The 27,055-nt window shown below is 35.0% G+C and overlaps 4 protein-coding genes across 5 annotated transcripts; 2 read left to right on the top strand and 2 right to left on the bottom strand.

Moving 5' to 3' along the window:
* Window positions 1-1,858: 1,858 nt before the first annotated feature.
* Window positions 1,859-8,403, top strand: LOC121241897 (serine carboxypeptidase 24-like). The gene is made up of 9 exons (XM_041139756.1): window positions 1,859-2,976; window positions 5,250-5,357; window positions 5,469-5,564; window positions 5,665-5,757; window positions 5,834-5,919; window positions 6,011-6,411; window positions 6,514-6,609; window positions 7,418-7,523; window positions 7,994-8,403. The coding sequence occupies exons 1-9, from the start codon at window positions 2,709-2,711 to the stop codon at window positions 8,135-8,137; spliced, it is 1,398 nt and encodes a 465-aa protein (XP_040995690.1). The 5' UTR covers window positions 1,859-2,708; the 3' UTR covers window positions 8,138-8,403.
* Window positions 8,404-8,646: 243 nt separating this feature from the next.
* LOC121243524 (nucleoid-associated protein At4g30620, chloroplastic-like) lies at window positions 8,647-13,256 on the bottom strand. The gene is made up of 7 exons (XM_041141651.1): window positions 13,095-13,256; window positions 11,815-11,963; window positions 10,508-10,608; window positions 10,374-10,413; window positions 9,728-9,799; window positions 9,108-9,164; window positions 8,647-9,024 (listed from the first exon to the last, which is right to left on the bottom strand). Exons 1-7 carry the CDS (start codon window positions 13,183-13,185, stop codon window positions 8,950-8,952), a joined length of 585 nt encoding a protein of 194 aa, XP_040997585.1. The 5' UTR covers window positions 13,186-13,256; the 3' UTR covers window positions 8,647-8,949.
* A 2,695-nt stretch (window positions 13,257-15,951) lies between these two features.
* LOC121243028 lies at window positions 15,952-18,956 on the top strand. Its single transcript, XM_041141086.1, has 4 exons — window positions 15,952-16,903; window positions 17,927-17,997; window positions 18,087-18,480; window positions 18,577-18,956. Exons 1-4 carry the CDS (start codon window positions 16,787-16,789, stop codon window positions 18,766-18,768), a joined length of 774 nt encoding a protein of 257 aa, XP_040997020.1. The 5' UTR covers window positions 15,952-16,786; the 3' UTR covers window positions 18,769-18,956.
* A 1,670-nt stretch (window positions 18,957-20,626) lies between these two features.
* On the bottom strand, window positions 20,627-26,392 carry LOC121242958 (UBP1-associated proteins 1C-like). Of its 2 annotated transcripts, none has more exons than XM_041140998.1 (3): window positions 26,147-26,392; window positions 25,509-25,870; window positions 20,627-21,621 (listed from the first exon to the last, which is right to left on the bottom strand). In XM_041140998.1, exons 1-3 carry the CDS (start codon window positions 26,238-26,240, stop codon window positions 20,791-20,793), a joined length of 1,287 nt encoding a protein of 428 aa, XP_040996932.1. In that variant the 5' UTR covers window positions 26,241-26,392; the 3' UTR covers window positions 20,627-20,790. The 2 variants fall into 2 exon arrangements, with proteins under 2 accessions (XP_040996932.1, XP_040996931.1); XM_041140997.1 differs by having other exon boundaries at window positions 25,509-25,888; window positions 26,147-26,390.
* Window positions 26,393-27,055: the final 663 nt, after the last annotated feature.

Genomic DNA, 27,055 nt, shown 5'->3' with positions numbered 1-27,055 from the left:
GTGTTTTGCTTTTTATGAGATACCAAATGAATTTTTTTTTTTTTTTTTTTGTATTTTCTTTTTTGAGATAATATTATTAATTGATCTGCTATGCGCTCATGAGGAAGTACTAATTGGGACCTCTAATTTAATCAATATTATAATATGTACTAACTTGCCAACAAAAAAATAAAAAAGGAAGAGTTAGCTAGGGAGGGTCATGCATTAGGTCATAATATATAGGAGATCATGAGGGAGAATCTTATCAATTTTGAATTGTTGACTAAATTAGATTTAATAACTTATGATCAGCATATATATTGTCACTAATTAATGATATGATATCAATCATCATGAGGATATATACATATACAAAAAGTATACTCATCATCTTCACACCGCATACCACACATAATTTTTTAATTTTTAATTTTTATCTTTTATCAAATATGTAGTATATGGATAATGAGTAGTAGAATTCAATAAGTGTGGTGTGTGGAGATGATGAGTAACAAAACTCATATATGCATATATATACATATATTCCTATAGTTATAATATCATATATTTTAATTTTTTTCTCTTTTTTACATTTTTTTTATTATCACTAGGTGTCCGAGAACAACGTCCCGACTAATTCCGAGGGTGCACAGGCTCTCGACAATAAGTTTTCCGCAAGTGTACCTCAGATAATTCAAGGAAAAAATCTTCCAGTCCGATAGCCCCTAAAGATTGTTTGCACCCCAAAGAGATTTGAACCTTAGTCCTAAAGGAAGCATACCCTCAAGCATAAGATATTTACCACTTGAGCCAACCCCTAGAGGTTTTTTACATTTGCTAAGCATATAAACATAATTGTAAAAAAACTTATATAATGAATATGTCATTTATATTTTATTATTTTACAAGTTTTACAATTTAATATATCGTGTCAAATCACATTAATTTAAAAAAAATCTTATTTATTTTGGATAAGTAGATATTTCTGAGGTACTAATTCTAGGTTAACTCTTTTTTCTCTCCTCCATTAATTGAGGTTACCGAATATTAGTCATTTACTCATTTACAAAAATGGCAGGCTTCTTCTAATTTTTAACAATGCAAATTCATTTTTTTTTTTTTCCTTCTCTTTTTCTCTTAGCCAAATTCCTTTGCACCTAAGATCGATCTTCTTCAGTTCCAACCCTTATATATATTTGCTTTTATTTTATTTTTTTCTCCCTGCTGACCAAATTATGGCCAATCATATATAATAATTCTCTTCGAGTTCATTGACAAACTAGAAGTGCATGCATGCATATGGGTGTTCCTGCCCTGTACTCAGGTTTTGAAGTGTATACATATGCATACACGTCATTCTTCTGGTTTTTTTTTTTTTTTCTAAGAGAAAGAAATGCAAGCAGTAGTACTACTAGTACTATTAATCATGGAATAATTGCACTGAAATTAAGAAACATGATGTTGCGTTGTTGTTTGATGTGAAATAAAAAACATTTCTTTCAGATAGGTCTGATAATTCAATTTGATCGATCAAATTTGGTGAACCACTTTGATTGCATGAAGTCCATGCATGCATTAAGAAAAGAATCTGGTAAATCTCATGTATAGAAGGATGACCAACCCTTTAACTCCTACAGTATTACTGGACCAGATCCCTATCCACTATTTTAGACAAATTTTTCTTTGAACAACCCACACCACATGGCCAGATCAACCCATGTCAAGCAGTTTGAAGCAGTCTTACCACTTTGGCTTGGTTGTTGAAATCCGAACAACCTTTTAAAAAAAAACCTATGGATTTTGGACTGTGCCAGATATGTATATATATATATATTTCATGAATCTTGCTGCATTTTACCCGGCCCCCACGAGAAGTGAGTGATAGGGACTCGTGTATATGTTAATAGGAATTCTTTGGTCAGAGCCTCCAAGGTCGCGTGTCTGCTCACTCCTTTATCCAAAGCTGGAAAGACAGTTTAGTGCCCGAGAAGAGGTCACAAGAGCTGTAACCCCACATCAAATTCACCTATTGTTGTAGCTAGCCTTTCTCTGATCTCTCTCTTTATGCTTAGGAACGAGAGAGAGAGGGAGAGAGAGAGAGAGTGAGAGATAAATTAATAAGCTTTGGTTGACCAAATCTCAAGCCAAACTCAACTAGATAGGTAAGTTTGACACAACCTCTCAGATTAGTGAGTTTCTGTCATGCTCAAATGTTTTTCTTAATTTTCCCTGTTTCGAGAAATAATCTTGGGAAATTCAAGGTTTTGACATAAAAGGTGAACCTAGCTCTCTCATTTTTCCTCGATAGCTAACATTACCGCGAGTCAAAGCTCATGGCTTTGTACATTGTAAGTTGTAACCCTGAAATGAGATCTCTTGTGATGCATTTATGATGCTGCTTCTCTGTTATTAAGTAAGCTCTGATCCAGGTATCAATTGCATGCCTAGCTTGTAGGACCAGCTACTCTCTCAGTCTCTCTCTCTCTCTCTCTCTCTCTCAATCCCGAGAGAGAGTGAGAAGGTCCACCGAGCTGCCCAACTTGCAGTTGTGTAGTAATGCAGCAACATCAGAATGGAAGGCCAACCCTACTAACCTATAATTGAGGCATCAATATCTTCACCCAGTTCTATGAACTAGTTACTTAGATAAATATAGAAACTCTCTCAGTCTCTGATCTTATCTCACTTGAAGAAGATCAGAGAGAGATAGAGAGAGCGCTACACACATTATGGAGGGTCCAATGACATTCCCAAGTGTAGCCTTTCTCTTCATGTCCTTATTCTTCTTCTCCTCAACCACGGCCATTGCTGCTCATGTCCCAAAACAACAAGAGCTAGATCGAATTTCAGCACTGCCTGGACAACCACCAGTGACATTTTCTCAATTTTCTGGATACGTTACCGTCAACGAACAACACGGCCGAGCTCTCTTCTACTGGTTGACAGAAGCCACAGCTTCTCCTGAGAAGAAACCCCTTGTTCTTTGGCTCAATGGAGGTAAAACCTTAGCTCTTAGTTCAACTCATCTAAAATATCTCATTTCATCTCACTATCAAACGAGCTCTAAGTTTTTTTTTTTTTTTTTTAATTTCCGGAGAATTTGGTAGAATTCCAGTACACTCTCCATTCGTAGCTTGTGGAAATCCTTCATTAAAGGCAGTAATGAGCACTCTTTTAAATGTGGGAAAGTCGTAGGGAATGCTAGGACAGTAGTATTTATTGGGAATCAATGAAATTACTCAAGTAATTAGTTCCCACCAGGAAATTAGTTGAGTAAACCAATGAACTGCTCTTGATCATACGATCGATTATCAAGAATTTTAGCATCAACTCATAAAAAGTGAAAACAAATTTCATATTGGTTTCGGTTTTGATGCCAAAATGATTGACCAAAGTAACTTTTTCCGGCCCCAAATAATTAAATGCACCATTAACAGTTGATCTTAACCCATGCACCCAGGTCCCCTTATCTTGCACGTGTCACAACCCCATGTGTCCTGCCGTCATTACGGAACTTATTCACATACCGGTCTTCACTAGGATTCCTTATAACATTTAAGAGTATTGTAATTTTTTCTAAAAATGATAGGGTTGATTATTAAAAAATTAATTTTTTTTATATACGTCTCATATTTATTTATTTTTTTAAAAATAATTACACGACGCTTATATACTTACGATTGTATCATATTTTTAATATTAAATCTAAAAAAAAATTACTCCACACATAAAAATTTTATATAAAATAAATTTATAAATTTATTAGATCTATTTTATAAATTTATAAATTGACGTAATTTTATAAAATTTATTAGATCTATTTATATAATTTTATAATATGATATACCACATCAAGTCATATCAATTTAATTTTATATAATCTGATTAAAGTATTTTCCCAATATTAATACATCCCATCTACAACCAGAGCACATTAGCAAACAACCTCTAAACAAGGCTAATATGCACCAGCAATGCATCACTATCAGGCGTATGGGTAAGTATGTGAGAACAACTGGCTGGGTGGGGTACCAATGTACGAGCAGGAAGAAAAATGCAGCCACATGGGTCCTCGTGATCTACCTGTGTCTGTGTATAGGGTTTATTCCTTCAAAACCTGACTTTTATTCTCTCTTTCTAGCAGCTCCTTTACCTCAGTCATTTTTCCCTTGCTTTGTTTTGTTTGTCTGTGAATATAGTTTGTGGTTGTGAGGAAAGAAAACACCCAACTCCACTACAAAGTGAACCGACTTTTTCACTTAAGAAAGTGCTCTGATTTTTCCTTTTCCATATTGTCCCAGCAAAAGATGCATCTCTCTCTCTCTCTCTCTCTCTCTCTCTCTCTCTCATGCATATTCATGACACACCATGTACTTCCATCTTTGAAGCACGCGCATTCAGAAGTCACGAACGGTGATGGTGATGATGATGATGTGGGGTTATTAAGCATCTTTCCTCTTTTCTAAGAAACAGAAGGAACAAAAAGTTACACATAAGTTTCGAAAGCATAAGATCGAGAATAGAGAAAGATCAGCAAAAGGGTACTATATATGTGGATCACTTATAATTAACTGTTCATAAAGAATGGAAGCAGATATCACATAGTATATACAATAGCCATATTTAATTATTAAATGGGTAGGTTTATCTAATGTTGATTATTTTATAGATACTATATATATATATATATATATATATATATGCAGTCAAATTCATACCTAATCTTTCCGTGAACTTGGCTATTGACCTGCATGCAGTGCTTTTTGTTTTTTTCTGCTGGTGTTTAGCTTCTGGTGTTGTGTTGGTTATCTATATACGTACACATAGCAAATTTTTTTAAAAAAAAGATGGGATATATATTAATCATTGTATAACTTAGATCGAGCACAGCACCTTGAACTTATTTAATTCTACCTCGTTCAACGCCACCTGCACCAAAACGAAAAAGGCAGCAATGCTTGGTTAATTTGGTGTCGTATGAAATCATTCAATCTCAATTTTTCTGATAAAATAACCCCTCGATCTGCTATTTGCTTATCCTTTAAACAAATTCGATCTTCTAGTCACTGCCGAAAGAAGGATTGGAAAAGACAAAAACTTGGAAATTAAGATACGTCAGATATATACAATTTAATTAAAGATATTAAACTTAAAGGTTTAGGCCCCACACTTGTGTTTGCTTTTCAATATGGGACTAATGTAACTTTCAGATAGCTTTGTTTCAATTCTCAAAAGATTAACCAGAGAATGTACTGTGTGTAAATCTGCAGGGCCAGGTTGTTCATCAGTAGCATATGGAGCATCGGAGGAAATTGGGCCGTTTAGGATTAACAGAACCTGTTCATCTCTTTATCTCAACAAGCATTCATGGAATACAGGTAATTAGAACTACTATCTACAATGAAGATGGCTACCTCATACAAAGCACTTGATACATATATATATATATATATATATATTTGTTTTTTAACAACAATTTATACCCACAGAAGCAAATATATTGTTTCTTGAATCGCCTGCTGGTGTTGGTTTCTCTTACTCAAATACAAGCTCCGACCTTAGAGATTCCGGAGACAAAAGGACAGGTACCAGAAATGATGATGATGGTTATTACTGATGCTGTTTATTACCATGAAATTATTTCTTTATTGAATCTAAAGAGTTGCCCCAATTTCGGTCACACAGCTCAGGATGCTCTAGTCTTTGTAATTAGATGGATGTTAAGATTTCCACAATACAGATATAGAGAATTCTACATTGCTGGGGAGAGCTATGCTGGTATATTTATATAAGAGTGCATTCTTATAAAGTCTAATTAGTCGTTAGAAGCTAATGTTCTGCACTCTTTTCATAGGGCATTATGTTCCCCAGTTGGCAAAGAAGATCATTGATTATAATAAAGCAAACTCGCATCCCATCATCAACCTTAAAGGTTTCATTGTAAGTAGTATATAACACAATTCACACAAATTATATATATAATCTTAAGTACCCTAAGGGATTTCAAGTTTAAATGAAATTATATGTGCAGGTGGGAAATGCAGTAACTGATAACTATTATGACAGCATTGGAACAGTTACGTTTTGGTGGAGCCATGCAATGATATCAGACACAAGCTACAAATCGATTCTCAGGCATTGCCATTTCAAGGAGGAAAAAGCGTCTCAGCAATGTGATAATGCAGTCAATTATGCCATGAATTATGAGTTTGGTGACATTGATCAATATAGTATATATACACCATCTTGCATAGCTTTGCCTAAGAATACCACGAAGCATCTAAGGCTCAGAGATACCCTTTTACGTCGACGGGTTTTTGGGTACGATCCATGTACTGAAAATTATGCTGAGAAATATTATAACCGACCAGAAGTGCAGAAGGCAATGCATGCAAATATTACAGGAATTCCTTACAAATGGACTGCTTGCAGGTAATTTTCAACGCACTCTTCTTCTTTTTTTTTTTTTTTTTTGCAACTTTATACAGAAATCAAAAGAAAACTATGGATTTAGTATAAATTTGTTTTGTTCAGTGATGTTCTCATAAAAAACTGGAAAGACTCGGAAACATCTGTGTTACCCATATACAAGGAACTGATTGCAGCTGGTCTAAGAATCTGGGTTTTCAGGTAAGATATCTTCATAAACAAATTATTATGTTGCCTCAATTCTTATTCATCCTATGCATTTAGAAGGTTGGATTCATGGGTTAGTCCAAAGGGTAGAAGCTCAAAGAGGAATTTTCTCAAGTTTTGTGCACTTGAAACGGGATCTCTGCAACTTTCGCATGCATAACTTCATGACTCGCTCTAGCAGAGCGTGGTTGTTTTTTTTTTTTTTTTTTTTTTTTTAATCCAAAACGCTTACACTGTTAATTATTTACGCAATGTCGAGGGGTCATTAGTCATGTCGTTAATCTGAATGTCTCACTTTGGAAGGTGTTGATCAATGATTATGGTTAAACATTGTTCGGAGGATTTGATAAATGGAAAGTCATGTCTGCAAATTCCACTGTGATTAATATAAGAAAACACTGCTATTTAACAATGTCTTATCACCTAAATGACAACAATATTCACCTCTGGTAGCGAATTGATTTGAAGGGTTGAGTGTTTGACTGTGATACATAAGACTTTAATGTGTTGTCGACTAGTGATATCCATCAACGTTCAACTCCATTTTCTTTTTGACCTATGAGATCTACCAATGCAGTGATGGTAAAGGTCGTTCTGCAGTTGAAAGTCAGTGCTGCTTTCACTGTAGTTTTTACCTTTTTTGTGTCGGTTCACTCCTGTTATTTCAGTCAGGCGCAGGCTAATATCTGCATGGATATGGTGTTTGTTTAAAGTTGTGGCCAGAGTTTTTTAGATAGAATTTATGTTGTTTTCACCAACTTGATCTGAAATGTGAGTAATTTGCGTCTATTTTTTTATGCAGTGGAGACACAGATTCAGTAGTTCCTGTCACTGCCACAAGGTTCTCTCTTAGCCATCTCAATCTAACTATCAAATCAAGGTGGTACCCTTGGTACTCAGGTGGTCAGGTAAACAAAAGAAATTTCATAACAAAATTAATAAAGAAAATACAACTAATTTTGTAATTAATTTTTTATCTCCACCCATACCCTACTCTATAAAGAACATGCTATCTTAAAAAGATAATAAGTTGGTTTAAGTTGTGAATGTACTGTAATTTATTATCTTAAAATATCTTTTAAGAGATTCGTAATTTTCTTTTAAGATTATCGATTAAGAAAAGTTGTGGGTACCACTAATTATAATTTTTTTTAAATATTTTTTAATATTTTTAATCATTAAAAAAATATTATATGTTTTGATTTTATTTTAAATATTTTTTTAATATTTTTAATCATTAAAAAAATATACAATTGTACTAATAATTAATTTTCTAATCATTAAGTAAAAAATTAAAAAATAAAATAAAATGCATGAGCGGGGACTCCCCTGACATTTTCCTAAAAGAAATAACTCGACAATTAGGACTCTTTTGTAGGTAGGAGGATGGACAGAGGTCTACAAGGGGCTAACCTTTGCTACAGTAAGAGGGGCAGGCCATGAAGTTCCATTGTTTCAACCCAAGAGAGGATTCATTCTTTTCAGATCATTTTTGGCAGGGAAGGAGCTACCAAAGTCTTGACAAGTTTGCTGGGAAAGTACAACGAATGATAGTTGGTTATCTTTGAGAAAAGCTGCTAATTAATGTAATTGTTTAAATTAGCTTGAAATTCCACACAATGGTGGGAAAGTGGCTAGGATAGAAAACAATTAGTCAAATCAGTATTGATGATTTCAAGAAGTGTAGGCCGATGCAGGTTGTTGTTTAAGTTCAGGAATTGGATGGATATTGTCAAACCCATTGATAAGTTCTTTAATGCAAGCAAGAGATGAGATTGATATTAAGAATTCTACAATGAAATTATCATAAAAGGTCTAGAAAATCATGATCCTTCAGTTTGTAAATCATGACTTTATTTTTTATGTCGAGAAACCTCTCCAAGACATGGCCTTTCCGACTCACCCCTACAGAGTGAACCCCAATCCCGTACACCGTACCCTCAAAAGTTTCCCTACAATGACTACTGCCATGAAGCCAATTTGGCAACCAATTTCAATTCTCAATGCCCAGAGGCGTACTTGAAAGCAAAATAAGAAAATGCAAGTTCTACATATCATGAAAAACTCATTGCTAGATCCTGGAAACATGGATGATAACTTCAAGAGTAAATCTATGGTAATTGGTATACCACAAGAAGAAAAGCTGAATCCTTTACATTTTGTAGGAATTCATCTACTGCAAAATTAGCTGCACCACAGGTTTCAAAATATCTCTCTTCCCTTCAATTTGAAACGAACAATGTTAGTGTGAATGTCCTAGTACAGGGATTCCTGTTCTGTTCGTGTACCAAAATTGAAGTGCATTTCAAATACCAGTATGATAAGAAACTAATATCACTTTAATCCCTCGCCAGCACCCGGAGGCATTCCCAAGCTCTGAGCAAGATCACTCATCCTCTCCTTCATGGCCTGAGAAAATCATAATGACTTAGACTTTCAATTCTATGGCTAAGATGGAAGAGGGTTCTCAATTCTGTTTAGGAAATTCTCACCTGCACACTTTTCTGGTGGGCATCCTTGTATGCCTCGGTAACTAAAAGCGAAAGTTTCTGTAAATAAAACAAGAAGTATATAAGCATTAAATGGTAATGCCTACCTCAAATTAATCATTTGTGCAATAAGTATCACTGAATCCAGACCAATTGGTTACTTAAAAATTATTTCCTCCATTTTCAAAGATTATGCCCTGTTGGACTTGAATAGATTAAATCATTCCCTCATTTCTAATTATCTTTCCATCATGCACCCCCACGTTTCCATCATGCACCACCAGTAATCTCAAAATGCTAAATTTGTAAGAGTGAAACCATGAAATCGGTGACTGCAATCAACCTCCCCCCATGGTACAAGCACAGGATAACGAAAACGCAACTAGATTCCAACAAAAAGAATTTTTTATTGGCACCTGGTGTTCAGGAACACAAAGTCCAAACAAGCAAATGGGACAAATGAAGAATGGTAAGTTAATAATTATAATTTTTTTTGTACTTACTGAAGTCACAAGTTCAACCCCAAGCTGGAGCCAATTTTGTGTTTATCTATTTGTAACTTTTCATTCCAGAAAAAATCAACAGAAAAATTAAATCAGATGAATGTGATTTGAATAACTTGCCTCTGGCCCTAATTCCATTGCAGCCTCAGTGATCTCTGTGCGAACAGGTTGCTGGTTTCCAGTGAGTGTTACCTATAAACATAAGCTAAGAACTATTGTGATGTTCATTGAAGAAATAAATCAAGGCTGGTAATATACAAGGTAATCAAACAATTTGAGGCATTTTCATAACATCATTCAGATGGAAAGAGCAGTCCTTTAGTGAAATAGCAGCAAGCATATAGGGGCAACCAAACATCCATGACAAGCAAAGACTTCCATAGGGTAGACGAGAAATTTAGAATCATGACGCTTTGGTTTCAATACATTGGAATATCAGGTACAGAATCATAACAAGGATATCAAATGGAGCTAACTACAATGTCAACATGATCTTATTATCTTTCACAATGGTCTTGAGTTTGTTTTGTAATGATTCCACTCATGAAAGAGAGAAATTTGTCCTCAAATCTCATTGAAAACCATATACTACAAACAATTTTGTACTGTTTTGCAAGCTCTTTTTTTGGCAAGTAGTGTTTTGGAAAAACAATATATTGACCTTACTGAAATATGATGGGTGCAAAGCCATTAGCATACTGCAAGTGCTCATCATGTTTGAGCATGCACGTGGCACAAAACACTCTCAGAGAGAGAGAGAGCATACCTTGATTAGCTCACCTTCGCAATAACCATCGAACTCTGCCCTGCAAAACAAATGATAATAAAAATAAAAAATGAGAAATTCAGATGCTAAGCAGTAAAAATTCAGATGCAGTAGGTGTAAGACATAAGCCCTACGCAGCGAGTTCCTTTTGCACCCGTACTGCCTCAACTTGGACAACCATTTGTGCCTTCTTCACAGTCTCAAAAAGATTCTGCATGTTTCCGAGAATTCCTGCCTACAGTCAACTACCAAAGTAATATCAGTCTCAGTTCACAGATGCGTGTCCAACTCCATATCATCACACAACAAAAATATACAACACCAAATCAAATTAATTGTCCTTGTAAGTTTAATTATAAGGCTGCAAGCAACTTCTTTTCCCACCCCATTTTTGCCAATTCCTCTCACTGTCAAGGGAACAATCATGGCGTGCAAGTTATCACTCGAAACTTGTATTGCGAAGGCACTTTTTTTTTTTTATAAGTAAACGAAGGCACTTATAAACTACATCATCTAATAGTTTATACAACTCGAGTATTACTATATTATCAACAGAACTTGAGACTCCTCTGAGTCATTGCTTTATGAATGAATACCATGATATAGAAACCATCTCTTATCAAAGTCCAAGATGCATGGCATGGTATAAGAAGTTCATGCTTAAAGAAACTCCTCACTCCAATATTTAAAGAAAGAAAATGAAATAGACTGTGGCGCATCATGGTCTTCGACTACAAAAAAAATCCAATTTTTAAACTCTCCATCACAAAACTCATAAACTAAGAATAAGGTTCCAACCAGCTCTGTTTCAAACAAGTCTGTATCATTTGGTTTCAGATCTCATATATTATTGCCGAAAAATAAGTTTTTTCAGGTATGAAACTTCAAATCAGTGCTGTGGACAAAAATAACTGAAGATCATGACTCAGGTTTGTTATATAAGCTCATGATTACAATTTTAAAAAGAGAAAGTCTTTTGTATGCTTACATGTATGTCAGGAAGTTTATATGCACATGTAAAAGTTAGAGGGTAACGTTAAAAGTTAGATGGTAACATCGTGATGAAATTTAGAATAAAAGCTTTATAATGTTATGCTTCTCCAAAATCTTTCAGAAAATAAAGGTGGACATGTCACAAGTTCAAACAAGCTTCATCTCATCAAGCACCCAACATGCCAATTATTAAGGACTAACATCCTACATATCATAGCTTCAAATGAGGGCCAGGAAATGCTAATGTTATATCCTTTCTGAATTTCTCACAGGCATGCACCAGCAAAACCTCTTACTACACTAAACAATCGTGTAATTTGGTTTGAGGTTTCTCAAGGACTTCACAAGGCCATAAAAGAAAGCCCTCAAATTTGCAACGATGATTTCACTTAATGTGGTCATTTTTTACAACCAACGGACTCTTGACCTAAAAGCAAAGTTCATTAACCTTTGAAGGCGCATCTTCACTCTTCTCGTCCTTTTTCCCTCCAAATAGACCACAGACACGGAGGGATCTACCTTTATGCCCATATTTACCTTGACGAGCCTGAGATAACATCTGCAGATCCACTGAATTTGCATTTGAAGTCAGGTTACCTGTAAATGAGCCGAAGGGTAAGTTACCAACTCTATTACTATCATCAATTATAAAATTACATGGTTTGAAAAGCAAGTTCTTATATAAGTATAAAACAAACTGGAAGCCTCAAAATTACAGATTGAATCAATACAGACAATATGAATACCAAAATTCCATTTGGCATAGCATTCTAGCCACATTCTATATAAAATAAAAATAAAAACAAGAAGTAAAAACTCAAGACAGCACCAATATTTTTCACATAACGTTTTTATCATGAGTACATAAATTTTACTGAAGTTGCATAGGGGTGCAATTCAACTACATACAAAGTATACAAACGGATACACCCAACTAGCAAAAAGGAGAAAATGAGCAAAAATCCTTAAAAAATCCAATAGACTGGAAACTTGAAGCCGTTGTGGGCTTGCCTCCAAGCATAGAGATGAAACATAAAATGAACAACATTTTCAATTGACCATAACATGAACAAGATACATTTTCTATTTGTCAAATCCATCTCCTTGTATCTTTTTTCTGTTCTCACTTTGTTGGCTTCTCTTTAGGAGGAGGGGGTGATTCATTGTAAATGTTAGGCAACCGTTAGCTCACATGTAGAATTAAGTTAGCCATGTTCTCTGGCATTCAGTTCAGTACTGTTCCTTGGTGTTCCATATGTAGGGAAACCGTCGCCAAAAATAAATAAATACCTCCACAGCTAATAGATTCTCTCTTCTCATTTTAAAGGTTTTTGGGTCATCCTATTTTCTAGTTTTCTATTGTCAAAAACGCAATTTTGTAGAGACATCACTAGTGTGACTGCAGAACATTCACTCTAATACAAAATCAAATCAAAAAGAAAAGCATTTAACTGCAAAAATGCATAAGTCCAGTGACTCAAGTTGATACGATGCAGCAATCAAAATCGTAAGCGCGCGATATAAAAAAACCATTACATAAAAGACACTCAGATGAGGAATACATGATTTTCCCCAGATAGACCACACTGCACAAGAGAATCACAAACCCAATATAATAATGGTATCTATATGCATATTCACATTTGGAAATATAGTTCCCTAATTTCCCAAGTTGCTCATCAGCCAAACGGGCAATAAGGAAGCCAGAGAGAGAGACAGAGAATTTACAGAGGGAGTGCGACGAAGTGAAAGGCTTTCTCCAGTCATTTACTCCTCGTAGGCTTGGCATCTGACCTGTCAGAGAAATCGTCGACGCCATAGATGAGCGTTGCCGTTGTGAGAAAGTTTTAAGCTTTTTTGGGTTTTTGTTCAAGAGGATAATGTAAGGCTTTTTGGGTTTTTGCCCTTTTCTTCTTCCCCGTTTGTGGACGTTGATTCTGACTGTCACATATGGTTTAATACCCTAGAGAACAGACCAATTATAGATGAACACGTAGCGTTCGTCCAGAATAAAACTTGGCTGGTTTAACTTTGACCTCTTGAAGTTCCGTATTGATACGCTTGAGCTGCTGTGACAATTAATACAGTAGATTATGTTATTGCGAATTTAGGGGTGAGTCCGCCTCCGCTCCCGCCCTCAGATAGGGTGGGGCGGGGCGGAGTCGGAGTAGGACCCCTCACTCTACATTCTTCTTCTTTTTAATATAAAAAATTATAATTTTTAATATTTATATAAATAATTTATATAAAAATATTATATATATATATAAAATTTGTTAAAAATTTGAATTCAACTTCAAGTTAATAGATTGTATTGACTTCCTAAACTCACTATTATATAGGAGGTCAAGATAATACAATAGTGATAATTAAGTAATAGGTCCCGCATCATACGGGTAGCACTCCTATTACAAATGCATTGATTAACTTCTCCTTTAAAGATTTTTTTTTTTAGAAAAAAAAAAAAAAAAAAAAATAATTTTGTTTCTTACTATGGTGGCGGCATCGTCAAGAAGACTTTCTGAACAGTAACTTTCATATGATGAGGTAGGATTATTATATGATAAAAATACGGTAAGTACGTAGTTAGGAGCTAGCTAGCTAACAACTACTTTATATTATAAATAAATGTATGATCAAGCATTCATCTGAAAGTAATTCCTTTTGTTGTTATCTTATATGCATTCCATCTTTTTTTTTAAGGATAAAAACTAAGTTCACCTCTTTTTTTATATATTACACTCACATGTCGATGTGTTTTTTTTTTTTTTTTTTTTTTGAGCAAACTCACGTGTCAATGCTTATGTATCTTTATATTTGTGTAATATCTCTTTAAATTGATCTACATTAAATTATGCATTTTCACGATTTTACATAATTAAGAATAGTATTTCTTCAAATTTAAAAAAAAATTAAAGAGATATTATTCACTTTTCAGACATTATTTTACTATTTTTTTCTCTCTCATACCTATTTCAATAGCGGCTCATGAAATTTGTATTAAGTTGATACAAAATATTTTTAGCACGTGTTAATATTTATTGATAAAATTATTTATTTTAATATATGAAATTGATAATATTTAGATACGTAGAATTGGTATTTTTGAGCATAGGTTAAATAATAGAATTTATAGTAGATGCTAATCGTAAAATATATAAAAAAATAATTTTAAGAAAAAAATAAAAAATAAAAATATTTTATTATTATTTAATTTAAAAATATATAATAGGATTTTTTTTTATATACAAAATTAATTTTTTAAAAATGTGATTTTTAAAATAGAGAAACTAGGAGTGGACGGGAGGGGAGTTGCAGGACAGAATTTTTTTTTTTTTTTTTTTTATTATCATCTCAGCAGCAGGACAACTGATATATTAAAGAGGCATTTATAGCCTCCCTCTTCTCTAAAATGGTAATACAGCCAACCGCTAACACAGACATTTGTGCATGAGAATTTAATGGGGCGTTCACCGACAAAAGTGTTTACAGAAGATAGAAGGGACCTAAATTTCTATGGTAGAGATGGAGACCCTGCTTCTTTTTTCTTTCTGTCTCGGCTTTGTCGTTGTGTAGAGGTTCTACCGAGGGAGTTCAGCCAAAAAGTAGTTATTTTTTCATGTTGAGCTCTATTTTTTTTTGGAGAAGATGGTTTGAGACTTCAAAATTTTGAAAATTTCTCGTTTCATTATTATAATTTTTTTAAATTTTTATATAAAATAAAATAAATAAATTTAATTTTTTTAATTTTAAAATAAAAATAATATTAAAAAATATATTATAATAATATTATTTTTAACATTTTAACTTTAATCTCAAGACATTTCATCTCATATCTAAAAATAAAGGAGAAATATATTTAGGATGTTAATAAGTAAGCTTATAAGTAAATTTGTTCTTTCCACAAACTCAACACAGTCGTGAGCACTACTCAAAGGCATTATTATTATGTATCAATACAGCACTTATTAGAGCTCCTGCTATGGTGGGAATCAACAATTTAACAGTGTGTACCACTAAGGTCAGTCGGGGGCCCAAATCTTCTGTTAGGAATATAAGCAAAGCTTCATGAAGTGGCAGAATCTCAGCTTGGTTGGCCCCAAGCATTAAGGACAACTTTAATAGTGGCTACGTAGGCAGGCAGGAAGGGTGTTGTCACAAGAAGTCCAGAAGGTAGGTCTGGATGAATACGAACTTCTTTCTATATTCAATGAGAATAGGATGACGATGATGATGGTACATGAACTTACCCATATACCCTTAGAAGGAAGTTAAATGTCTTTGAGATACCCTGCCAAAAACCATTCACGGAATTGGATAAAGACAACTCTTTTTTGTTTCTGGCTGGAACGGGGAACCGGAATTTTGAGTATTGTTCCCACTTTAATCTGCCAAATGCTGGAAAGCTAATTGGGTGTGAAAACAGGAAGGAGACACAGAAGGCACAAAACAGCATCTCTCTGAGCATCAGCATCGGCATCTTTAGCATCAAAGCAAAAGACCAAAATGGTTATAACAGTAAATTCACATCCAATTGACCTGGTATAATAATGTGAGAATGAAGGAAAAGCACCTTCCCAGTTCAGAAGAAACACCACCATCACAACAACCCAACCCATCCCCAAAGCCTAAAGTTAAGGAAATGCCAACAACAAAACTGCAACAGCACATCAGATCATTATAACAGGCTAACAGCACCATGTATCCAATTTAGCTATTACTGCTTTTTTTCGGCACCCCAGCCAACCCACCCTCCTCATCTCTCTCCCTTTCTATCCTCTATCTCTATCCTCTATCTCTATCTCTTCTCTCTCTCTCTAAATTTTCCCGTTCTCTCTCTAGCACAGATGCAACACTTCCCTCCCTATCAAAAAAACAAAGAAGAGTCCACACCACCCAACTCTCTCTTATGGCCCATCTGGACCAAAACTTACGCGGAAGAAAAACAAAAAAGAAAGAAAGAATAGGAAAGGAGAGAAAGAGAAGATGGATGTTTTCAAATGTCCTCCAACCGAACCTATCTCACAGACTCTCTCTCTCTCTCTCTCTCATAAAAGCATGTTGCCAACATTACCCTTCTGCAACCCCCAAAAAATTCCAATCTTCATCACTGTCTCTCAAAAGAACATTATTTTTCACCGAGTTATGTGGGCTTTTTTGGGCTTCTTGTCTCGGTCAGAGTTTCACAGAGAAAACAGGGAAAGCAAGAACCTTCTTACCTCTTCCCCTCTATCTCTCCTTCTTATTTGTCTTTCCTTTTTCTTTGTCTCTATTCCGTCTCTCTAGCCTCCACTCTTTCATTATTTCTAACCCATCTCTTTCTTTCTTTTTATTGCCCATCTCTCTGTTTCTCTCTCCCCTCTCCGCTCTTTCTGTATTTGCTAGTTCTTGGCTTTTGGGATCTGTTTTTGTGTGATCTGATGAAGAAAATGAAAGGGGCTGTTGTTATGGAGCCTTCTCCGTATGCTGTGTACGAGGACTCAAGGACCAGGTTCAAGCACCAGAGTCTTTTGCAGGACTTTGAAGAGCTACAGAAGGTAATTTCATTTGTGTGAATTCATGGATTTAAACTTTCTTTTGTGCGTTTCATGGGATCTGATATTTTGTTTGATTTTCTGGTGGGTTTTGTTCATAGTTTTCTGGTTTCCTTGATTTGTGTGCTCTGTGATGTTTGGTTGTTTAGAAAACTGATTATATGGAAGAGAAATTAGTATTTCGGGTCTTATTTGATTTTCTCCTTTTTGTTTTCAGGAAAGCTATGATCTTGAATAAACAAAGCCAAAAAGATTTCAATTTCTCCGTTTTCTTCTCTATTTTTTTTTAAATTTTCTTACCCTACCCTATGATTGGTGGCTGAGAAAAAAGCTGATAGATGATGAAATGGAAATTAAATTTTAAATACGATGTTTTCTTGGGTACTTTTTGTTTCAAATATAATGAATACCCATCAACGATGGCTAATACAATTAATGGTTTTTCTGTTTTGAGGGGTTTGGGTGGTAGGGGGTTTATTCATATAGAGGAGATATTATCGGTGTCGAGTAATCACGAGTTTAATCGTATCTTTCCCTGGCTAGAAACTTTTTTTTTTTTATAAGTAATTTTTTTGATAAGTAAGAGTAAATTTATTCATACGAATGAAATAGGGATAACCCGTGTACACAAAAAAGAAGTATTCCCTGGCTAGAAACTTTTGTCTATTGAACTTTACTAGTTCTCTTTATCATCTTCTTTTCTGTCTTCCCGCTAGTCTGTGTGTTTGTAACTTTATACGCAGTCATTTTTTCAAGTTTATAAGCTTAATTTTCCTCTTAACTTCTATGTAGAGGTTTCAACTATTATTTTGTAGGTTTTTCTTCCCAGTTCATCGGAAATTTCCTTTGAGTTTGACCTTATTAAACTTTCTTCGATGCATTTATTTTCGTTTTGCTCTTGCTGATTATATTTACATTGTTTGGTTTATGAGTTCTTGGCTAGCCGGAATTTAGAGTCTTTATGTACGGCTTTGATTTTCTTCAATTTGCCCAGAGATGTATGCATAATATTAAATTATATTTCAGGAAACAGAGGCCATGAAGAAGAAATTGCAGATGATGAAACAAAAAAGGTTGACCCTTTCAGCGGAAGTCCGGTATAACATCTTCGAATTGTTGATGGATTTGGACAAATATACTATGATGCAATTTGTAACTTGGCCATCTTGTATATCTTTAACTGCAGATTTTTGAGGAAACGATACAAAGACTTGACTGCAAACCAGCATCCCAACCCACAGCCAAAGCAGGATTTTGTGCTACCACAGAAGTTTGATGTCCGACATACTGGTGCTACAAAAGGAAAGAATAACAGTAAAAAGGAAGCTGCATTACGACCCCCGGTTCCAGCCCCTGTTTTAAACCGAAAGGAGAGGATTTACAATGGAGCAGAAGCCACCTTGCGGAAACCTGCTCCAATCTTTGACTTAAACCAGAAGGCTAGAACTTTCAGTGGAAAGGAAGCTGCTTTGCAAGGTTCTGCCCCAATATTTGACATGAACCAGAAGGAAAGGATCTACAGTGGAAAAGATGCTACCAAGCGACACATTACTCCAGTTTTTGACTTGAACCAGATTTTGGTATTGTCTAATAACCAATGTCAACTATGAGCTTTAAGTTCTTGCATTTGCTTCCTTTCTATGAGCTAATATTTTTATTGATTTTTCTGTTTGCAGACAGACGAGGAATTGCAGTCAGATTCTGAGCCATCGGGAAGGGACGAGCCGAAGAAAAGTTTACTTAGGGGTGGAAGTGATGAGCAGCTCAATGATACGAAGTTATCAATTTGTAGGAATATGGGAAATGGGTCCAATCGAGCCGGGAAAAGGAAGATTTCATGGCAAGATCAGGTGGCTTTAAGAGTTTAAGGTCTTGATTCGATTTGCAATTGAAGATCCCAAGTATTGGTGGGGGTAAAAATGGTTGCCCTGCATTGTCATGTTCTTAATTTTCATTTCTTTTGCAAGTTTTGAGGTTCTTTCCTCCAGTGTAAAGTAAAAATAGTTTTATAGATAGAATATATAGATGAAACAATGGAATTCATGATCAGGAATCATATATGTGTTTACATATAACTATTCTTTAGTTTATATAAAAGCTTTGGCGAAGTAAACTAAGAGTAAATTTGGAAGCTTGCCATAATTTTGGAATGCAGGTGGCCGGCTTACACCCTTTGTTCATCAACTTGTGTCGACTATGATACTCATGTTCTGTATGGCATGGAAGGAATTACAGGTGGGGTAGTGGTGGCTGTGTTTTTTTATTTTTCCATTGCCGGCCCATTTTGATAGTAAGATGAGATGAAATAATTTTAGTTGAAAGTTGAATAAAATATTATTAGAATATTATTTTTTAATATTATTTTTATTTTGAGATTTAAAAAAAATTGAATTGTCTATTATATTTTATCTAAAAATTTGAGAAAGTTGTAATGATGAGATGAGATAAAACTGTTTCTGGATTTAAATGGTCCGTGATGGTTGACAGAAAACAACCTCTTACCCTCCTCCCTTAGAAACTAGGTCAAAATCTACAGACTAGAATTTTGTCCCAAGAATGTTACTTTTCATCTTAGATATATTATTCAAAGTCGATTAATGTAGAGTATTTTAAATGGTTTAATTAGTCAATCACACTTAAAATGTGAAAAAAAAAAAAAAAAAACAATTTCCTTTGGGAAACACTCTAACCACAAAGGAATTACATAAAAACAATTTCACAAACTAATATGATTCGTCAGATTATAAAATTATTTTTATTGTAAAATATATCTAACGGATCAGATAAAATTATGTCAGTTTGTGGAATTGTTTTTGTACAGTTCATTTGTGAATGTAGCAGTACTATTTCCTTTCATCTACCCCGACTGGCTGATATTTGGCTTTTAGCTTGTGTGGAATGAACACATGTATAGAGTTGTTTGCTGTTCCTTCCAAGGATCGGAGAAGGTGGGAGAATACCGGCAAAGGAAGTCATTATTGTACTTATTGTTACTAGGGAAGGTGGGAAGGCAAATGACCAGCAAGCTGGTTAGTGTTGTTTTCCTTGGTGGAGAAACAAGGTCGGTAGCTACGTTGTTTTCCTTCCTTTTTTTTTCTTGTAAATAATGATATTGCTTTTCAGCTTGCGTGGAAGCTAACGATTTTAGGATAGTTTGTTGTTAAAGGATTGGAGATTGTGGAAGGTGGATGCCAGGAAATGAAACTGATGTTGTCCTTTCATGACCCTTTGGGTAAGAAAGCAATGGCCACTAGGCAGCTTTTCTGTGCTTTCCACATCTAATTTGCACACTTTGGGATAAGAAAAATTATTCTCATCAGTCACTATTCACCACTCCACACCCTACGAAAAATACCCTCATCTCCTACAAAAAAACTATAAGTGTGAAATTTGAGAATGAATAGTGACTGATGCATAGCATTCCTTATTATAGAGAACTCAAGTTACATCAGCTTTAAAGCGGGCTCATGTTAAGCATGGAAAAAGATTTGCCAGGAGCACATTTAAAAATGCATATTCATCTAAATTTTCCACAAGGAAAAGCAATCCTTTCACAACCATTGAAAGCTAAACTTATCTTTTAAATGATTGCTTATATGACAATTTCGTGTAGAAAATGTCTCTAATTGACTCGTAGTGTGTCCAAGGCCCTGTGATAATAACTCGGATTATAATTTCAGCTCTTCTTTTACTTGTGATTCTTCAATTTCCTTTTTCAGACTTGTAAGCAGAGAAACTGTCAATCTTTTAATCATTGTGGAGTTTTCCAGCTTTTCAAATGATACCTGTCCTTGACCAGATTAAACTTTCATAGAAAATAGTCACGTTGTTCACTAGCTAAACAGAAATAGTGACCTAAATCTGGCATCCCCCCCCCCCATCTCCACTAATTAAATTGCATCGGAGAGAGAACCTGAGTTTTCTGCATCTGCATCAACAGTTGTTGTGGTCTTCTCAATTTCTTCTTCGGTCATTACAACTGTCTTTTGAGTAGCATTTGACTTCTTTGCTGCTTTGGCCACCAGATCTGTATCTACTGCCTTCTGAGTATCATCAGATGATGCCTTGTCGATTGTGGTTGCACCAACTCCATCTTTTTTACGAAGATTCTGAAGCCGAGCCCTGTGCTTTTTTCCCTTTTCGTGAGCCTCCATCACCACTTGAGAGTAGGCACCAATTTGACACATTGCACACCAAAACTTGAATTGCTTCTGCTTCTTATATTCTGTTGTTTTCTCAGCTCCCTCCGCTAGTGCAGTGCCCTTTCTCTTCTTAGAATTTTCTGCAATTCGTTTTTTCAGCACTGGAACCTGCTCATTTTTCTTCAAATTTTCTGTCATCTGGATTTTATGGTCTGAACCAGCCCCAATTTCATTCTGTTGAAGTGACTCCTCTTCTACTCTTGCTTCCAGTCCCAAGCTTCCAAAAACTGTGGTCTCCGTAAGCTGAGAAGGCTTTGAAGTTTCCTTTGGCGGTGGTATTGAGCTAGCAATCTTGCCCATTCTCTTAGCTCTAAGCCCTGTTTCTTTGGCCTTGTGCTTCTTTCCTTGAAGGTGATCGTTGAAACCTCTCTCGTTTGTGGCACTGACCTTACAGAGGGCGCAACTCCACTCCTCCTTGGGTCTTTTCTTCAAACCATATGGTTGGAGCTCACTAGAGCTCCCTGCTGGTGGGGTCACAGCTTTCTGCTTTGCTCCAGAAAGATTTGAGTTGGGCTTGGCCTGCAAGGAACTCGTGTATAACCCAATAATCATGTATATACAATATCAATAGCTATACACAATAATAAGTCGTGTATTCTACACCTTTGCGAGAAATAAAATAACTGGTATACGGAATCAGATTTGAACAGTGGAAAGAGAGGGCTAGAATTTATGGGTGTGATACAGGGAATTCCTTCATTAGAGAGTTCGGGAACATTGCTAACTACGTGTTTTTACCAGGGGGAAATTTAAGTCTACCTAAATGATAGAATATGGATTCAAATAACATGTCTTATTCTAACGATGGCTACATCAATACTTCTCGCATATTTAACCACAAAATTCATTCTAATTTGTATTATTATATCTCGTCTATTTAATAGTTAATAGGTCATGCAGATTGGCATGTGGTGTACTGCCTAAATTGCCAGTTTTCAATCAGGAAATCATGCATATAGGTTTTGTTTGACAGTACATTCAGAGTCCCAGTGCAGACAATTTGGGGCTTCATATTCACCTTTGCCCATATTAGGACTAAGAAAATGGAAAACTATGAACAAAAGATTAAACCAAGTTCATTACTATGATTAAGCCACACTTCAAAAGTTTTAAGATTTGAAATTGTCAGTTTTGGCAGAGTTGGGGATTCAAATCATAAATCAAAAGATCTTTTGAGAAAATAGCAGAATTCTATCAGAAATTATTCATAACTAATATTCTAATAATTTCGCTAAGATTCAAGCAGTTCGTAGATCATTGGGCTCCAACAATTATGATTCTAATATCATATTTACAAAATCTTATGATTTTCAATAAGGATCCTCTGAACTTAGTCAGAATAATTAAAAAAATATTTTCATAATCCTTGGCAGAAGAAATCCTTCCATTTCATTTATTTACTTTATGCACAATTTGAATCTTTATATCAAATTTTCGGTATTAATTAAATTCAGATGTAAATGGCTTGTGAACAACACTTTTTTAGTCTGTATATCAATATAACAAAACCCTAGTTATGCCATGAATGAGGGGGAGGAGGACCTGCAGGAGGGGGATTGGAAGTTACGAATACTTCTTTTGGTTCTATCAGGCTACCCTTCAAGCAGTTGAGTTATTTACACATAAGGCAGCTTTCTCCAATTGAACCAACAGATGAAAAATCATACCCAAGGACCATCAGAGGCATCAATCTAGATTAAGTTTCTCCTATATAACTGCAGCATTTTTGTAACAAAATGTGTAACACCCCGTCCCTCGGCTTGTGAAGCAAGAAAAACCAGATGCTACTAACCTTAAAATAGACATTTTTTTGCACCAAGCATAAAAGATCCCATAATTAAAGTCCTCACTAGATATTTAAATAAAAGAAATATCTCAATAATAAACACGAAAGTATTTACGTTTCCGCAATTCTTAGCACAAGTTAGAGTACTATATTTTAAATAAAGGCTATTGAACAAGATGTTTATTTTTGAGATATTTCTTTTATTTAAATATCTAGTGAAAACTTTATTTATAAGATCTTTAACGCCTGATGTAAATAATGTATGTTTTAAGGATGCATGTTTTAAGGTTAGTAACATCAGGTTCCTCTAGCTTTACAAGCCTTAGAGGGATGGGGTGTTACAAAATTTCATAACAAACATTCATAGCTGCAGTGATCCAGGGAATTAATCTACCTAATTGATGACTGTGATGCCCCTTTAGGACTGACTTTTGAAGTGTTGATACAAAAGTAGAATTGCTACCATATGCATACACAACAAGTAGGGCTGAGCAAAAATCTGAAAATTCGACTCTGAATCCGGCTCCAACTCCGACAAAACAAAGTCAGAGTCGGAATTTTGTTGTCTGACCGACTCCAACTTTATGCTCTGACTCCGACTTTGCCCTCCAACTCCGACTCCAACTCCAACTCCGAATCTGACTTCAATATTGTACATATCTTATAAAAATATATATTTATGTATATATTGATCATATATACTAGTATAGTTATATAGTTATATAATAAGAACTTATATAGTTAAATTCAATAATATACTAGTGATCTACTTATTATAGAATGATATACTTAATACTATAATATAAATAGATTAATAATAGTTTAGTATATGGAAACATCATAGTATTACTACCATACATTCTCAAGAATAGAAATAAGTTAGGCACTAGTATTGAAAAAAATCTAGTATAATAAGTTAATAACACAAAATACTAATTTACTAAAGAATAACATGAAATTAGACACAAGAAAGTCTAGTATATAATTAAGTTACAAATAAGTTCGACACTAGCATAATAACATGTAATTAGACACTATAGTATAAGTCTAGTATATAAATAAATTAGACACTAGTATAGAAATAACTAATAAGTCTAGTATAATAAGTTAATAACATATAATACTAATTTACTAAAATATAATAACATGTAATTAGACACTAGAAATAAGTCTAGTATAGAAATAAGTTATAAATAAGTATAAAAATTTGAAAGCCCATAAAAAAGTATTGTTTAAAAATGGGATAAATATGAAGCTAAAAAAAAACTAAAAAACACCAAATCCAACTCCGCTCCGACAAGTCGGAGTCGGATCGGACATTACACAAGTCGGAGTCGGAGTCAGAGTTAGGATTCAAACTTCGACAAAGTTGTAGTCAGAGTCAGATTTAGGGGATTCTGACTCCGACTGGGTCGGTGTTCACCCCTAATAGCAAGCCTAAATAGTAAATACATGTAAATGTAAATGTCATCATTACTCAGTCAAAACCACCTATGTAAGACAAGCAAATATCATTGTTGGGCATACCTTAAAGCAAGGCCACTACTGCGGCCGGCTGCATATGCACAATCCAGCTTTCTCCAATTGAACCAATAGATGAAAAATCAATACCCAAGGGCCATCAGAATCATCAATGTAGATTACGTTTCTCCTCCATAACTGCAGCATCTCTGTAACAAAATGTCATAGCAAACCTCCATAGCTGCAGTGATCCAGGGATATAATCTACCTAATTGATGACTGTGATGCCCCTTTATGACTGACTTTTGAAGTGCTGATCCAAAAGTAGAATGGCCACCAGATGCATACACAGCAAGCAAAAACAAAATGCGAAAGTGAAAGTGAAAGTGAAAAAAAAAATACAGAATGGGTGAGTTTATGTTGAAACAGGCCTGGTTGTTTTCCCGACCACTAGAGTTTTGATAACAAATGCGTGAAAGGAAACCATTCATACTTACATCCTCCCTCCATACAGCCCCTCCCCCAACCAAAAAAACAAACAGAAATAATCTGGGTGGGGTTTCCCCAGACTGGTGGGGGGAAAGCTACACAAATATGCATTCTTTATTTTGCCTATGTTTTCATCTTTTTTAAATAATGGTTAAAACACAAAGCACCAAAGCTGGTGTATAAAAATTGAAAAAACGTTTTCATTCTCCTCAAGCACTTTGATTTTTATTAGAATCCAGGTTTCAAATTCCTCGTCCCTCAAAGATAGAGATCTCTCCAACAATCTTCCCATTAAACAGTTCTTTCCAATCCTATATTTCCCCATAATCAATCCAAAATGGTGTCTTTCAGTATGGATTAGACCATCAATTTCAATTACTTTGATATAATATCCATGCAGGGAATCAGGCTCTCGTCTCCCATAAGAAGAAGGTGGCAACAGAACTGGTATAAGACCAATGCCTAATGAGTTTGAGCAGGCTTGTAGTAAAAACATAATCATCAGTACAATGCGTAACTATTATGTCATAGACCAATATGGCTCCAAACCAAACCCAGAAGGGATAAAAAAAAAAAAAAAATCAGATATCTATCAAAAGCAAAATAGCGTCAAGAGAGAATTATGGCACTCAAAAAACAACAGTAAGGTGATGTATAATTGATAACTGACCAGTAGGATTAACTTATCCTTGTTAACCTCCAACGAATTCTTAATATCAGGAACCATAGTTTCCCGAGATGCTGGCATTGTAAACATATCAAATCCGCTGCCATGACCAGGAAATGCCAAACCCTCAAAGGGATGCAGCGATGGCAGCCTCGGTTCAACTGACAAGCCCTCGGCCATGAGCCTCCGCATGACCATTTCTCGCTCCATCATCAGCTCCCTCCTCACCTCCGCTTCGAGCATCTGGCGCCGAGCGATCTCCGCCATGATTATCTCTTCTCTAATCCGCTCCTTCTCGAGCTCCCGCTGGATTGCTTCTCGAACGTTACTCGGGTTTCGCATTTGCTCCGGGATTGCATTCGGATCTGCGGTTGAAATACCAGCTGATAGTAGCGCAAAAATCAGTGAGAAACGATATTTAAGAGAATGAGCGGAGTTTTTGGCTCCCGAGAAAATGTGGGAAACGAAATGGAACTACGGTCTTAAAAAGCCCTGTTTTTTTAGTACCTAGACCTCATCCAAATTAGCTACTGAACCAGAACAGAATAATAAATTAGACTCGGAAGTTTTCCTTTCGCCTATTTGATTTCTCAGCAACCAAACAGGACCATATCATAGATAAATGATGTATATTAACGGACCTCTCAATGCTTGTTCGGTGAAGTATCCGACGCCGGAAGAAGAGGAAGGATATAATTGCGGTCGGCCATCAACGGCTCGAAACTTGAACTCCATGGAATTGAAAGAAAAAAGTACCGCAGAGAGAGGTATTGTGAGATTTTACAACTTTCCTTTCCTTTGCGGTCTGGCTAGAAGGGCTGGGTAGGAGGTAAAGATGAAGTGCGAAATAAACGCGCTAAACATGCGCGTGGGTCAAGGAGTCGTAAAAGGTCTGGACTGAATATTTTGAGGTCCAACTTTCGGAAGGGATTTATTATTATGTAATAAAATAATATTATTTTAAATTTTATTTTGATTTTTATTCATTTAAATCTAATAAAAAATATTATTATGGTGTGTTCGTTCGCAGGTTGTGAACTTGTGTAGTCCAACCACACATTGCCATGTGTTGTAAATTGAAGTATTTTCAAAAAAAAGTTATCTTTTTTGAGCCCGTGTGTAAAACATTAAATTTTATGATTTTTTTATAAAAAAAAATGACAAGATTTTATTGGCATGATTCAAATTTTAAAATTTCTCTTCTAAATCGAATTATGTCATATAAATACTTTACTAAATAATGAGTATCTCAAGTACTCACACTATTATTCTTTACTTTATTATTATTTTTCACCTACTTTTTACTACTATTCAATATTTTATTGTTACTTTTTCATTACTTTTTTACTACTATTCGTAAACATTCTCAATATTTCTCATATATTCTACACCGATTTATAGATAGAATTTTTCAACAGAAAAGAAAGGAAAACAAATATGTGGTTTGAAACTCTTTTTTTTTTTTTTTTTTTTCCTCTTTTGAAATCAGAGCTGTTTTATTGATAATCTCCTTTATAACAAGGAATGAATACAAAATGGATTAGCTTCCA

Source organism: Juglans microcarpa x Juglans regia, chromosome 8D (genome assembly GCF_004785595.1).
Source record: "Juglans microcarpa x Juglans regia isolate MS1-56 chromosome 8D, Jm3101_v1.0, whole genome shotgun sequence".
Classification (NCBI taxonomy): domain Eukaryota; kingdom Viridiplantae; phylum Streptophyta; class Magnoliopsida; order Fagales; family Juglandaceae; genus Juglans; species Juglans microcarpa x Juglans regia.
This window is presented reverse-complemented; position numbering and strand designations above follow the sequence as displayed.

Coding starts and splice junctions, on each gene's coding strand:
- LOC121242958 (XM_041140997.1), bottom strand. CDS start 26,240: ATGGAGTTCAAGTTTCGAGCCGTTGATGGCCGACCGCAATTATATCCT. Junction 25,889..26,146: donor CACCGAACAAGCATTGAGAG/GTCCGTTAATAT, acceptor CGCTACTATCAG/CTGGTATTTCAACCGCAGAT. Junction 21,622..25,508: donor AGGATAAGTTAATCCTACTG/GTCAGTTATCAA, acceptor AGTTCCTTGCAG/GCCAAGCCCAACTCAAATCT.
- LOC121243028 (XM_041141086.1), top strand. CDS start 16,787: ATGAAGAAAATGAAAGGGGCTGTTGTTATGGAGCCTTCTCCGTATGCT. Junction 16,904..17,926: donor ACTTTGAAGAGCTACAGAAG/GTAATTTCATTT, acceptor ATTATATTTCAG/GAAACAGAGGCCATGAAGAA. Junction 17,998..18,086: donor ACCCTTTCAGCGGAAGTCCG/GTATAACATCTT, acceptor CTTTAACTGCAG/ATTTTTGAGGAAACGATACA.
- LOC121241897 (XM_041139756.1), top strand. CDS start 2,709: ATGGAGGGTCCAATGACATTCCCAAGTGTAGCCTTTCTCTTCATGTCC. Junction 5,758..5,833: donor TGCTGGGGAGAGCTATGCTG/GTATATTTATAT, acceptor CTCTTTTCATAG/GGCATTATGTTCCCCAGTTG. Junction 6,412..6,513: donor TACAAATGGACTGCTTGCAG/GTAATTTTCAAC, acceptor TGTTTTGTTCAG/TGATGTTCTCATAAAAAACT.
- LOC121243524 (XM_041141651.1), bottom strand. CDS start 13,185: ATGGCGTCGACGATTTCTCTGACAGGTCAGATGCCAAGCCTACGAGGA. Junction 11,964..13,094: donor CACTTCGTCGCACTCCCTCT/GTAAATTCTCTG, acceptor GCTCATTTACAG/GTAACCTGACTTCAAATGCA. Junction 10,414..10,507: donor GTGCAAAAGGAACTCGCTGC/GTAGGGCTTATG, acceptor TTTGTTTTGCAG/GGCAGAGTTCGATGGTTATT.